At 53.6% G+C, this 12230-nt stretch overlaps 4 protein-coding genes across 4 annotated transcripts; 3 read left to right on the forward strand and 1 right to left on the reverse strand.

The window, feature by feature from the left end:
• Positions 1–26: 26 nt before the first annotated feature.
• Positions 27–4601, forward strand: CONPUDRAFT_137286 (RecF/RecN/SMC protein). The gene is made up of 15 exons (XM_007770448.1): positions 27–188; positions 246–335; positions 385–489; positions 548–744; positions 798–1172; positions 1222–1926; positions 1977–2116; positions 2165–2948; positions 3004–3450; positions 3506–3802; positions 3848–3922; positions 3972–4106; positions 4160–4202; positions 4256–4419; positions 4479–4601. Exons 1-15 carry the CDS (start codon positions 149–151, stop codon positions 4494–4496), a joined length of 3615 nt encoding a protein of 1204 aa, XP_007768638.1. The 5' UTR covers positions 27–148; the 3' UTR covers positions 4497–4601.
• Positions 4602–5138: 537 nt separating this feature from the next.
• CONPUDRAFT_90251 (uncharacterized protein) lies at positions 5139–5779 on the forward strand (the record flags this gene model as incomplete). Its single annotated transcript, XM_007770449.1, has 4 exons — positions 5139–5178; positions 5235–5436; positions 5487–5636; positions 5695–5779. The coding sequence occupies 4 exons, from the start codon at positions 5139–5141 to the stop codon at positions 5777–5779; spliced, it is 477 nt and encodes a 158-aa protein (XP_007768639.1).
• Positions 5780–9407: 3628 nt separating this feature from the next.
• Positions 9408–9950, forward strand: CONPUDRAFT_56067 (uncharacterized protein; the record flags this gene model as incomplete). The annotated part of the gene is made up of 1 exon (XM_007770054.1): positions 9408–9950. A coding segment is annotated over one exon (543 nt), but the record flags the coding sequence as incomplete, so codon positions are not given.
• A 662-nt stretch (positions 9951–10612) lies between these two features.
• On the reverse strand, positions 10613–12191 carry CONPUDRAFT_56481 (alpha beta-hydrolase; the record flags this gene model as incomplete). The annotated part of the gene is made up of 7 exons (XM_007770084.1): positions 10613–10778; positions 10834–11270; positions 11319–11384; positions 11430–11467; positions 11551–11593; positions 11649–11806; positions 11867–12191. The coding sequence occupies 7 exons, from the start codon at positions 12189–12191 to the stop codon at positions 10613–10615; spliced, it is 1233 nt and encodes a 410-aa protein (XP_007768274.1).
• Positions 12192–12230: the final 39 nt, after the last annotated feature.

Consider the following 12230-nt stretch of genomic DNA (forward strand, 5'->3'; position numbering starts at 1 on the left):
GAGTCGCGCGCCTCCTGCCTCCTCTCGTACAACTGCGTCCACTCAAGGATCTCGGCGCAGTTGACCCTTTTACCGTTTCTTTGCCTTGGAGACCGTTCGAAGGAATCAATTGCTATCCTGACAGCCACGGGCGTACTTTGGACCGACAATGTACATCAAGACGTTAACAATTCAAGGCTTCAAGTCGTGTAAGACCCTCTTGCCTATGCTACGTTACTCAAGCTGAGCCAAGAGCTACCGCCCAGATCGCGACCAAACCCAAATTGAACCCTTTTCTCCGAGGCACAACGTCGTGGTTGGACGTAATGGATCTGGGAAGAGTAACTTCTTTGCAGGTGCGTTCATAACACTGTGTTTTCGACGATACGCTTGACCATGCCATAGCCATTCGATTCGTGTTATCCGACGCATATAACTCAATGTCTCGAGAAGAACGTCAGGTACTACTGCATGAAGGTGTTTCCGTTACGACCACATTGTCTGCTTATGGTCAGTCCTCCCATGCTTCGGTTTCAATGTTCTCATCCCACAATCGTATATGTTGTAGTTGAGATAGTGTTTGACAACTCCGACAACCGCTTTCCTACTGGACGGGACGAAGTCATTCTCCGTCGCACAATAGGCTTGAAGAAAGACGAGTATAGCTTGGACAAGAAGAGTGTAAGCAAAGCAGACGTCATGAACCTTTTGGAGAGTGCCGGTTTCAGCAAGTCAAATCCCTACTATATTGTTCCTCAAGGTCGAGTATGTGATTGACTCAATGGCGCCGTAACCCGCATACTTAAACCACTGTTTAGATCACTGCTCTCACGAACGCTAAAGATCATGAACGCCTGGCTCTGCTGAAGGAGGTGGCGGGGACGAAGGTATACGAACAACGGCGCACTGAATCACTCCGAATCATGGCAGACACGGACGCCAAACGATCAAAGATTAACGAGTTGCTCGACTACATTAACTCGCGTCTCGCAGAACTTGAAGACGAGAAGGAGGAGCTCCGCGAATTCCAAGAGAAAGACAAGGATCGTCGGTGTTTGGAGTATGCTGTGTATCAGCGTGAATTAGAGGAAGTTGGCGAAGCTTTGGAAGAAATTGAAGAAGAACGGCGCGGTGAAGTACATGGTGCTAATGTCCGCCGTGAACAATTTGATGGCCGCGAACGAGAGATCAAGGTTAGGCAACTATTAACTTCCGTTGCTCGCTTCTCTCATCGTACCGTAGCGTCTAGAGCAAGCCATATCACAGAAGAGGCATGACGTTGAAACGCAGAATACGACCCGTCAAGATGCCCAAACAGAGCTGACTGACCTCGTTCGCTCCCGGACGGAGTTGGAGTGTATCGTGGAAGATCTCCGTTCTGCTGGTCAACAAGCTGGGGATAGACAAACAACTCTGACAAGCAACCTGGCTGCTGTAGAACAACAAATCAGCGAACGCGAAGAAGAACTGAACAACCTCTTGCCCCAATGGGAGCAATATCATCAGCAAGAGAGTGCTGAAAAGAGAGCAATGGAGGAGGCAGATGCTAGCTTGAAGGCGCTACACGCCAAACAAGGTCGCGTCAAGAAGTTCCGGAACAAAACCGAGCGCGACAACTTCCTGAAGCAAGAAATTGCCTCTTTGACGAGTTATCAGGAATCCCGTGCATCGTCTCTCGTCAACTCGCAGAATGAGCTAGCGACAGCTACGAAATCCCTGGAGGACGTCGAACGCCAGATCGAGGGTATTCAAGGTCGCGCGGATGATGGTCGCAATCGTTTGCGTGGACTACAAGAGGAGATGTCCGGCTTGAAAGACCAGCAAAGCGAACTTAGTGAGCGGCGGAAGGAGCTGTGGAGAGAGGACACTAAGCTGGACGGGCTTGTCAGGCATGCTGGGGAGGAGCTGGGAACTGCAGAGCGTAGCTTAGCTGGCATGATGGACAAGGTCAGTTACATCTTTGCCTGTAACGTGTGCTCGTGCTGAATGTTTTGCAGGATACTGGGATGGGTCTGCGAGCCGTTGATCGCATCGCCGAGCGGTACGAGCTCGAGGGCGTCTACGGGCCGTTATATCGACTTCTTGAAATTTCAGATCCAACATTCAATACGGCTATCGAGCTGACGGCAGGCAACAGGTGAGCAGCAAGCTTACAAGTAGGGAACTATAGCTCATCATCTCTAAGCCTTTTCCACATCGTGGTTGATACCGATGAAACCGCATCGAAGGTACTCGACATCATGATGAAGGAGAAGACTGGACGTGTTACATTCATGCCACTGAATCGACTGAAGCCGAAAACTCCCACCGTTCCTCAAAACCAGGATGCTATCCCACTCATAGAAAAGCTTCGCTTCAACCCAGCACACCAGAAAGCGTTCCAGCAAGTGTTTGGAAAGACGTGGGTTTGCCGTGATCTCACCGTCGCCGCAGCATACGTCAAAAGCCATGGTATCAATACAATCACGCTGGATGGTGATAAGGTCGACCGCAAGGGTGCTCTGACTGGTGGCTACCACGATGTTCGCCGGTCACGTATTGAGGCGACTAAGACGGTTGCGACCTGGAGGAGCAAGTATGACGCGGACAAGGCACGTTCGAAGGAGGTCAAAGCGACTATCACCCAGACAGAGCAGGAAATTACGAAGATCACGGGCAGGCTCCAGATATTGTCGATTCAGCAGTCACAAGCGAAGGAAATAAGGGATAGTCTAGTGTCCGACACGAACTCGCTGGCGAGGGAGGCAGAGCGGCAAAGGGAGCGTATAGCAAGACTGTCAGGCGATATCTTCGATTTGGAGACAGAACTTGTTTCAGTTCAAGCGCGACTGAAAGGGTACCGGGAGGAGCTTGCCAGCCCAATGGCTCAAACACTTTCCAACGAGGAGGCTGAGCTGATGGATTCTCTAGGAGAAGAGGTCGCTCGCAGGCGCAAGAGGGCCCTTGAGATTAGTAAGTCCAGAGCAGAGGTAAGGCATTTTTGGTCCATAGTTCTTTCTGAGGCATGCTGATCGCTTTTGAAAGTTGGACAGCCGCAAGAGTGCGTTGGAGATTGATCTAAACGAGAGCCTTCGCCGGCGGAGACGTGACCTACAAGCCAAAATCGACACTCTCGGAGAGAATGAAGACGGCGAAGCCTCCTCCGCGGACACGTTGGAAGCCCGTGCCCGGCAACTGCGGTCACTCAATCTTGCTGTCGAGACTCTGATCAAAAGGGCTCGCGATGCAGAGAAGGACATCGAGACGTTGAATAGCGAACTGCAGGAGCTGCGTTCTTCCCTTGAGAAGGCACAGAACCAACAGACAGAGGATGCGCGATCGGTCACTCGACAACAGAAACACACCGAACGATATCTTGCGAAGAAACAGATGCTCTCGTCGCGGAAAGACGAATGTAATCGCAATATTCGCGACCTTGGTGTTCTTCCTGAAGAAGCGTTTGAGAAGTACACTAATGAAAAACTGGATCGAGTAAGTGGCATTCACTCCTGCCAACTTAGCGCATGTCTAATGATATTACATTTAGCTTGTTAAAAAGTTGCACGCCGTCAACGAAGCTCTGAAGAAGTTTGCACACGTGAACAAAAAGGCCTTTGAGCAGTACAATTCGTTCACAAAGCAGCGTGATCAGCTCATCCAGCGTCGTGAAGACCTCGAAAAGTCGGCTGAGTCAATTGAGGAACTCGTGCAGGTGCTCGACCAGCGCAAGGATGAAGCCATCGAGCGTACGTTCAAGCAGGTCGCGAGCAACTTTGAGGAGGTGTTCGAGAATCTGGTGCCTGCTGGAAGGGGACGATTGATAATACAGCGGAGGATAGATCAGGTATGATACGCTTGTCCTCCCCGAACTTTGTCTTACGTGATGCAGGACGAGGCAGAGCCAGAGGAGGTGCTCGAATCTCAGCAGAGTACAATTGACAATTACACTGGAGTGTCCATCAAGGTGCGGTCAACTCTATGAGTTTTGGCGAATAACTTCATCCTTTTTTCAGGTTTCCTTCAACTCGAAGGTGGACGAGGGCCTGCGGATACAGCAATTGTCTGGTGGCCAGAAATCCCTTGTGGCTCTGGCCTTGGTGTTCGCCATCCAAAAATGTGACCCTGCACCATTCTATCTGTTCGATGAGGTGAGCCCTCAGTCGCTTTGCCTTGCGGAGACAAGAGGATGAACATTCCCTAGATCGATGCCAACTTGGACGCACAATATCGTACAGCAGTCGCACGTACGTCGATAGTCAGTCCCAACGCATACAGTACTCACTCATACACTCTCCAGACATGATTCAGTCTCTCGCGTCGTCAGCACAGTTTATCACTACTACTTTCCGACCGGAGATGTTGGTCACGGCCGACCAGTTTTACGGTGTGCTCTTCAACAACCAGAAGGTCAGCTCGATCCGGACGATCAAGCGTGAGGAAGCGATGGAGTTTGTGGACCAGGTTCGTTGTTCCTTGCTCCCGTGGCAATCGCTTGTGTTCGCTCATCTTGGCGACTGCAGGAGGCCCAGGCTCAGTAGTTGTCAAGTCTCTGTATTTTTATTATACTCTACTGCTCTGCGTTGCTTTGTTGTCGTTCTCACTAGCCTGCAAATGTAATCGTTCTAGACTGTATGATTATATCGATTCCTTTCGGAGTGAAAATGAGACCGATGTATCTACTGTTGTATTGTGCCTTTCTTTTTGCGTCCAAGCCACCATGTTCCAAGACGAGTCTCTTTGACGACAGGGGTGTGTGAGCTCATGGAAGACCTAACCCTGTTCCAGGGGTGGACGCGAGTGCATCGCCACCGAGGTTTCGTCGGCAAAGGCCGAAAGAGCGTCTCCAGCCGTTGAGGGTCGTACACACCACGAACAACGGCTAGCACACATCAAGGTGAGCACCCCCTCGACGTTCTCAGCACGCACAGAGCCACGCTGGATGCCTGTGAGATGGATTATGCAAGACGGAATGCCGCATTTTGGCGGATTGAGTTGGATGCGTCTCCCGAACGATGGATGTACCTATGACTTATGGATGGTTTCGCATCTCAACCATCCTGGACATCTGTTTCGCGTCGCAACACTTCCTCTGCATCCTGTGGCTCTGGAGCGCGCTGTTTTCTGCCCCGTTTCCCTAGAACAGGACGCTGATATGTGTTTTCTCAGACACGGACTCAAAAATGGCCACCACCAAGACGGCAAAGGGTAAGGCTGCAGCGCGTACGTCTTCTTCTCCCCGCACAGCAACACTCCTCTTTCTGACAATCGATTTCCAGCCAAGAATGCTTCAAAAGATGCCAAGGCTAAGGCCGCGAAGAAGGCCGCTCTCCAGGGCACTCGTTCTCACTCGTCACGAAAGGTCCGCTACTCGGTGTCCTTCCACCGACCAAAGACGCTCCGCCTCGCCCGTGAGCCCAAGTACCCACGGAAATCGATCCCCCATGCACCCCGGATGGACCAGTTCCGGACGATTGTTGCGTACGTTAACTGTGGCAAAAGTAAAAATTATGATACTGATGGGAGCTTAGGCCTGTGAACACGGAGTCGGCGATGAAGAAGATTGAGGAGCACAACACGCTCGTGTTCCTTGTCGACATCAAGTCGAACAAGCGCCAGATCAAGGACGCCGTGAAGAAGCTGTACGACGTGCAGGCGGCCAAGATCAACACTCTCATTCGGTGAGTGGCGCTGTGGCTCAACCAGCGTCTGTTGTGAGCGAACTAATGGTTCATGTAGGCCGGACGGCAAAAAGAAGGCGTACGTCCGCCTGGCAGCAGATCACGATGCGTTGGACGTTGCAAACAAGGTGGGTTATCTATAATAAAGCTATTATTTGTAGAGTTGTATTGAGGATGTTTTGTTAGATCGGATTCATCTAAGCTGTATCGTCTAGCACTATTTTTTTCCTAGTTGTGATCCATATGCATTACTGCAACCATGTTGACTAGCTCATGTCCGTCCAATGGTCATTATGATTTGCGTCTAGAGAGTGATAAGGATGGGTGAAACAGGCACGGATGGAATATTTTTGAGTGATGAGAGAGCAACGGAGGGAATAAAGGAAGCGTCTGGGCCCAATAGGACGAGAGCATCAATTTATATCATCTGGTGCCCGTTGCCGTGATACGCCAAGCGAGTTTCTGCCTGCGCATTTCCCTTCTTTCTCCCCGTCCCCTCGTTCTCCACCGTCGCTCAGTCGACCTCTTTCCCCTCCCCCAACATCCCATAAAACAACGCTTAGACTGCTGCATCTGGTCTTACGCCAGTGCAGTCAGTCCCCAACCTCCTCACCACGTTTTGCCCTTCTGCCAAAACGGCCCACGCTCGTTCATCCCTTCGCTCGTCATACCCCATCGTCGGGCTGTCCTAGCTATCCAGCACTCTGTCAACAGTAACTCCTCAACCCAACTCTGACTGGACCTTTTATGTATTCGTCTATATATTCTCTTGCATTTGCTCTTCTTCTCTTCGCACCCAACCCCGCCTATGCTACCCTTTCCTCGTCCGCGTCCGGCGTAGCCCATGCCCGTCGCGCATGGCAAGTCAAGCATAGGGCCCCAATGCCCATGCCCGATGATGGAGGTGGCGGTTTGCTTGGTGGACTTTTAGGTGCGCATTGTTCTGATACGTGTTATTTTGATCATCGTCGGCTAATGTTGACTATCGGGACCTATTTTCTCACAAACCGCATGACACTGCGAATATCTAGGCGGTGGTGATGATGGCGGAGATGATGGCAGCAGCAGTACGAGTAGTAGCAGTCCGGCAGCCAGCAACTCGGGATCAAGCTCCAAGGGCAGCTCCTCTGTCCTCCCGCCAGTGAGCACTCCCGCTGCAGACAGCTCATCGTCCTCCAAGGACTGTGGCCTCCTCGGCCTCGGATGCCTTGACCCTACATCGTCTTCTCCCTCACCATCTCCTTCCCCTTCTCCAGAGTCTCAATCAAGCTCTCCCCAGCCAGCATCAAGCTCCCCTGCGACGACCGCTCCCCCAGCACCGGCACCCTCCTCGTCGTCGTGCGGTGGTCTCCTCGGTCTTGGCTTGGGTTGTGCACCCAGCGAAACGGGGTCGTCTTCATCCCCTTCCCCTTCTCCAGCGTCACCGTCGCCCACTTCGTCCGATTGCGGTCTCCTTGGCCTCGGAATTGGTTGCGAATCCTCATCCACCGCACCTCCCAGCAGCACGATTACAACACCGCCACAGCGGCCCACATCTGCACCCGCATCGAAAGCAAGCCCCGCTCCATCAAGCACCCCATGCGGTCTGCTTGGTCTCGGTTTGCTTTGTGGATCGTCGTCGTCACCAGCGTCGTCTGCATCCCCCAAGTCCTCATCCGCTAGCTCCGCACCTGCCCAGCGGACGACGTGCACGGGTCTTTTGGGACTCGGTGGTTGTGGACCTGCTTCCGCCACGCCGACTGATCAAAGCACGACGTGCTCGGGACTCCTTGGTCTTGGTGGATGCGGTGCCGTTCCAACTTCTTCCTCGGGCTCTTCAGCCAAGCCTGCTCCTAGCACCACTTGCACCGGCCTGCTTGGCTTGGGTGGATGCGGCCCCGCGCCTACCTCCTCCGGCTCTTCGGGCAAGCCCGCACCGAGCACCACTTGCACCGGTCTCCTTGGTTTGGGTGGATGTGGCCCTGCGCCGACGTCGTCAGGGTCTTCAGGCAAGCCTGCTCCTAGCACCACTTGCACTGGCTTGCTTGGTTTAGGCGGATGCGGTCCTGCACCGACGTCCTCCGGGTCCACTGGGTCCACTTCCTCTGGCGCACCTGCTCCTAAGACGACGTGCACGGGTCTTCTTGGCTTGGGCGGATGCGGCCCGGTGTCGACGGCCTCCGGGTCTTCGTCGTCGGGTGCTCCTGCCCCCAAGACGACTTGCACTGGCCTTCTTGGCTTGGGTGGATGCGGTCCCGTACCGACTTCTACTGGGTCCACTTCCTCTGGTGCACCTGCTCCTAAGACGACGTGCACGGGTCTTCTTGGCTTGGGCGGATGCGGCCCGGTGTCGACGGCCTCCGGGTCTTCTTCGTCGGGTGCCCCTGCTCCCATGACAACTTGCTCGGGACTCCTTGGCTTGGGTGGATGCGGCCCCGCGTCTACGGCTTCTGGCTCATCCTCTGGCGCACCAGCTCCCACTACTACGTGCACTGGCCTCCTTGGTCTGGGTGGCTGCGGGCCTGCTCCGACCTCGACATCCAAGAGTGGTTCGCCTCCTCCCAGCACCACTTGCACTGGTTTGTTGGGCCTCGGTGGTTGTGGTCCCGCACCCACTTCGTCTGCCTCCTCCGGTAGTGGTTCGCCTCCACCTAGCACAACCTGTACCGGATTGCTTGGACTCGGAGGATGTGGCCCAGTGCCTACTTCGTCTGCTTCCTCCGGTAGTGGTTCGCCTCCACCTAGCACAACCTGTACCGGATTGCTTGGACTCGGAGGATGTGGCCCAGCGCCTACTTCGTCTGCTTCCTCCGGTAGTGGTTCGCCTCCACCTAGCACGACTTGTACCGGCTTGCTTGGCCTTGGTGGTTGTGGTCCCGTTCCAACCTCTTCTGGCAGCAGCAGCAGTGGTGGTTCGCCTCCTCCTAGCACTACGTGTTCTGGGTTATTAGGGCTGGGTGGATGTGGCAGTGTCACTTCGACTCCGCCTGGCTCGTCTCCTTCGTCGTCTCCCTCTTCAGCACCCTCTCCGACCATCACTTGCACTGGAGTGCTTGGCCTAGGTGGCTGCACGACGCTCATTCCTCAGCCAACCTCGTCCGTTTCCGTTGTGTCTACGGCTTCTCCGTCGTCCATTGCATCTACGGTTTCTCCGTCGTCGTCCATTGTGTCTACGCCTACCCGGACCACCGATGTACTTCCGTCGCAGACAACTTCATCAGTCGTTACGTTCCCCACCACGAGCACGAGCCCGACTACCACTGTCCCCAGTTCAACTGCGACTCGTTCTTCCTCGAACAGCTGGCAGTGGCTTACGTCGCTGTCATCGCTTCAGATCAACACGCACACGCAGCCCTCGCAGACGGTTACGCAAACTAACCCTGACGCACCTTCGACGACATTATCACTCACGTCGGTCGCTCCCTCGAGCAGGCCCTCTTCTGCGCCACTTCCAAGCAACCTGCCTATGGTTATTTTGCCCAACCCTGCGCTCAACCTGACGACGGTACCTGACTCGGATGAACTCATCAGTGTGTTGTTCAATCAGAGTCTGAGCTGGGATTGGGTTGCGACAAACTCGAACGCCTCTGGCCAGATTTTCGAATGGTTCCCTGGTGTCATTTCGACTGCCCTCGGTATATCATGTGAGTTGGTTCTCAGCTAATTTGAGACGGAGTACTAACTTGTACGATTGTAGCCGACAGCGTGATAAACTATGAGCTTCGTGTGTTCGAGCCCTCGACGTACAACGGGCCTCAGGACGTAGATCAGCTCCTTACCATTTGGCAAGGATACCTGCCACAGGATCAGGTCTCTACCCTAGCCAGCTTGATTTCGGATGAACACTCCGAGTTCTACACTGCCCAATCAGGCATCGCGTTTGAGCTCGCTGCATGTGTCGATCCCGCTTTGGCTATCACCTCCATATCCGGCCCCAAAGGAAGCAACTCTTCGAGTGACTCGAACTCGTCTCGTGTCAGACGCGATGCCATCATCGGCGTCTGCAGCTCGCTTGGTGGAATCGCACTCATCGTCCTTGCCTACATCGCCTACCGCGCTGTCAAGCGTCGCCGCGAGCTCGCACACAGACGGCTTTCAGACCCAGGCGACCTCGCTGGAGCTCGTCCCGATGGACAGGCGTTCGATCAAGACAGTATCGGTGGCCAACGCAGGCGTAGCTTCTATTATGCTGAAGACAACATCCGAGGTCAACAGGGTGTTCGTGCCGACGAAGAACAATACGATCAGTACAGCCAGGCTATGCGCGAGCGACGGAACATTACACCGGGTGCAATCTCTGCGCCTATTCTGCAGCAGAGCAGTATGAATTGGTAGAAGGACTTTTTACACCCACGCTCACCATACCAGCATCCCCTTCGCTTCATCCTCATTACGCGCCTGCATATTCCCTGAGCCAAGATTATACCCTTGCTCATCCCTGCCCGTGGATTGCTTTTCTTAAATTTCCTCCGCCTGCGGGCACTGTTGTTATTGCTCGAATCGGTAGATGGGTTGACTTTAGGGTTGAAACTTATTTATCGTACCTCCAGACGTTTCCCAACGAACGGGTCAACCTGTATGCGCACGCACGCAGCACGCCGCTGGTCGCGCAGTATCCACTCACCTTTATTGACAACCTGCTTGCTCTCCGCCTTTCTTGATGTCTGCATGCAGTGGCCGGGGCTGGCCTGCAGGTCCATAGTGCGACACCATCCTGTTCCTTGATGTTTATCCGCCGTCTGAAATGTCCTTCCAATCTTACTTTGCTCCTCTTAAACGCGCAAATAGTTAAGTTGTTTACCCCATATTCTGATTGAACTTGTTTAGATTTTGTCTCCCCTTCCTTTTGACTTGGTGGATCAGAGGTTAGGACTGTTAATTGCTACCATATCTCTATGCAATATGACTATCTTGCTCTGTAGGATTGTGTACAGCTCATGTACAGTACAATCCCTTCGCTGAATTGGAGTATCGTTGTTATATACAGGGTCAAATTGTTACGCATAGCCTGTTCGACCTGGCACAACGCTGTACGCTGGTCCGCCTCTCCCGAACATGTTTCGTACGTCGGCTACGAGTTCGAGCGGTTTTTCGTGCGCAGCAAAGTGCCCGCCATGATCATGTTCGGACTCAAAAACAAGATTTCCGGACGTGTGTGTCCAACTGGCAATTAGAAGGCATGAGCTTCCCTAACACAACAATATAAGTACGCACTTACATTCTTGGTGCGGGGAAGACTTCCTTCGGGAAGTGAGATACGCCCATCGGAATACTGGGCGCCTCCGCCGAGGTAAACTTGCGGTCACTATTGTGCACCATCTCGTAGTAGATGAGCAGCGACGACATGGGACCCCCGCGGGAGAACCAGTACCACGACACCCAGGTGAGCACCTCGTCGTCGTCCCACTGGTAGTCGTCGTCTGTCCACCGGACGAGCTTCTCGTAAATCCACGCGAGCAGCCCTACGGGGCTGTCGGTGAGGGAGTAAGCGAGCGTTTGCGGTTGGGTGCTGTGCTCGGCGAAGTAACCGCGCCCTCTGGCAAGCCATTCGCGTTGTCGGGCGAGGCTTGCTTTCTCGCGTTCCGTGTAAGGCGTTACGAGGTGACGGAGGTAGAGAAGCGGCGTGTCTAGGAACTTCGGCGGCTCGGAGCTGCTCTGGTTTCAGTGATGCCATAACGTATGGGAGACGGAAGGGACTGACACGGTGAAGTTGGTGTGCCACGCTTTGCTGTGTTTTGGACCATATTTCTTGCCTATTATCCGGGTGATCTAAAGCTTGTCAGTAAGTTTTCAGGGAAGAGACGGTGAATAAACAAAACTTGCCCAAAATCCCAAATCACCGCCCTGAGTGACTTCAAAAATATCGCATATACGCGCATATGTGGTGCTAGTTGTCAAATTTCACATCACCCAGAAAGAGGGTCGCAAAACAAACCGTATTCATTGTAACCAAGCGCGAGCATCAGTTTATGGCCGACCTGTGAAGAAACTAACTGAAGGTGGCCCACTGTGGACATGCCCGCTTGCACTTACCTCTGCATACTGTGCCGTGGCGAATCCTCGCTTCAGCGGAGGTTCTGAGAAGCCAAACCCAGGCAAGCTGAAGGCTACCACATGGAAGCTAGGGTGCTCTGGCGACTCAGAGATAAGGTGAGGTAACAGCTTGCCAACTTCCAGAATGCTTCCTGGCCCTATGTCGCATGGACGGCAGTTTTGTCCTGATTCTCAATCGAGGGGGACCGAGCACTTACAGCCATGCACGAAAAGCAAAGGGATGGCATTCGGACAGCTGCTCTCTTTGTGGGTGTAGTGGATGTTCAGCGTCCCAAAGCCGTCCACGGGAACGTCTATGGTGAACATCGGGTACGTGTCGTTGATTTCCTGTTCAACTTTGCGCCAGTCGTAACCAGTCCTCCAACGCTCGACCAGCCTCTTGATGTCGGCCAAAGGGGCGCCATAGTCCCAGCCTGCGCCATCGACCTCATTGGGGAGCGTGGAAGACTCTAACTTGGCATGCAAACGCTGGATATCAGAGTTCGGGACAGCCAGAGTAAATGGGATAGGCTGATTGGCCATGAGAGTCAAAGATGGTTCTGGTAACTTGAAAGTTGACTG

The sequence above is a fragment of the Coniophora puteana genome, assembly GCF_000271625.1.
Source record: "Coniophora puteana RWD-64-598 SS2 unplaced genomic scaffold CONPUscaffold_6, whole genome shotgun sequence".
NCBI classification, from domain to species: Eukaryota; Fungi; Basidiomycota; class Agaricomycetes; order Boletales; family Coniophoraceae; genus Coniophora; species Coniophora puteana.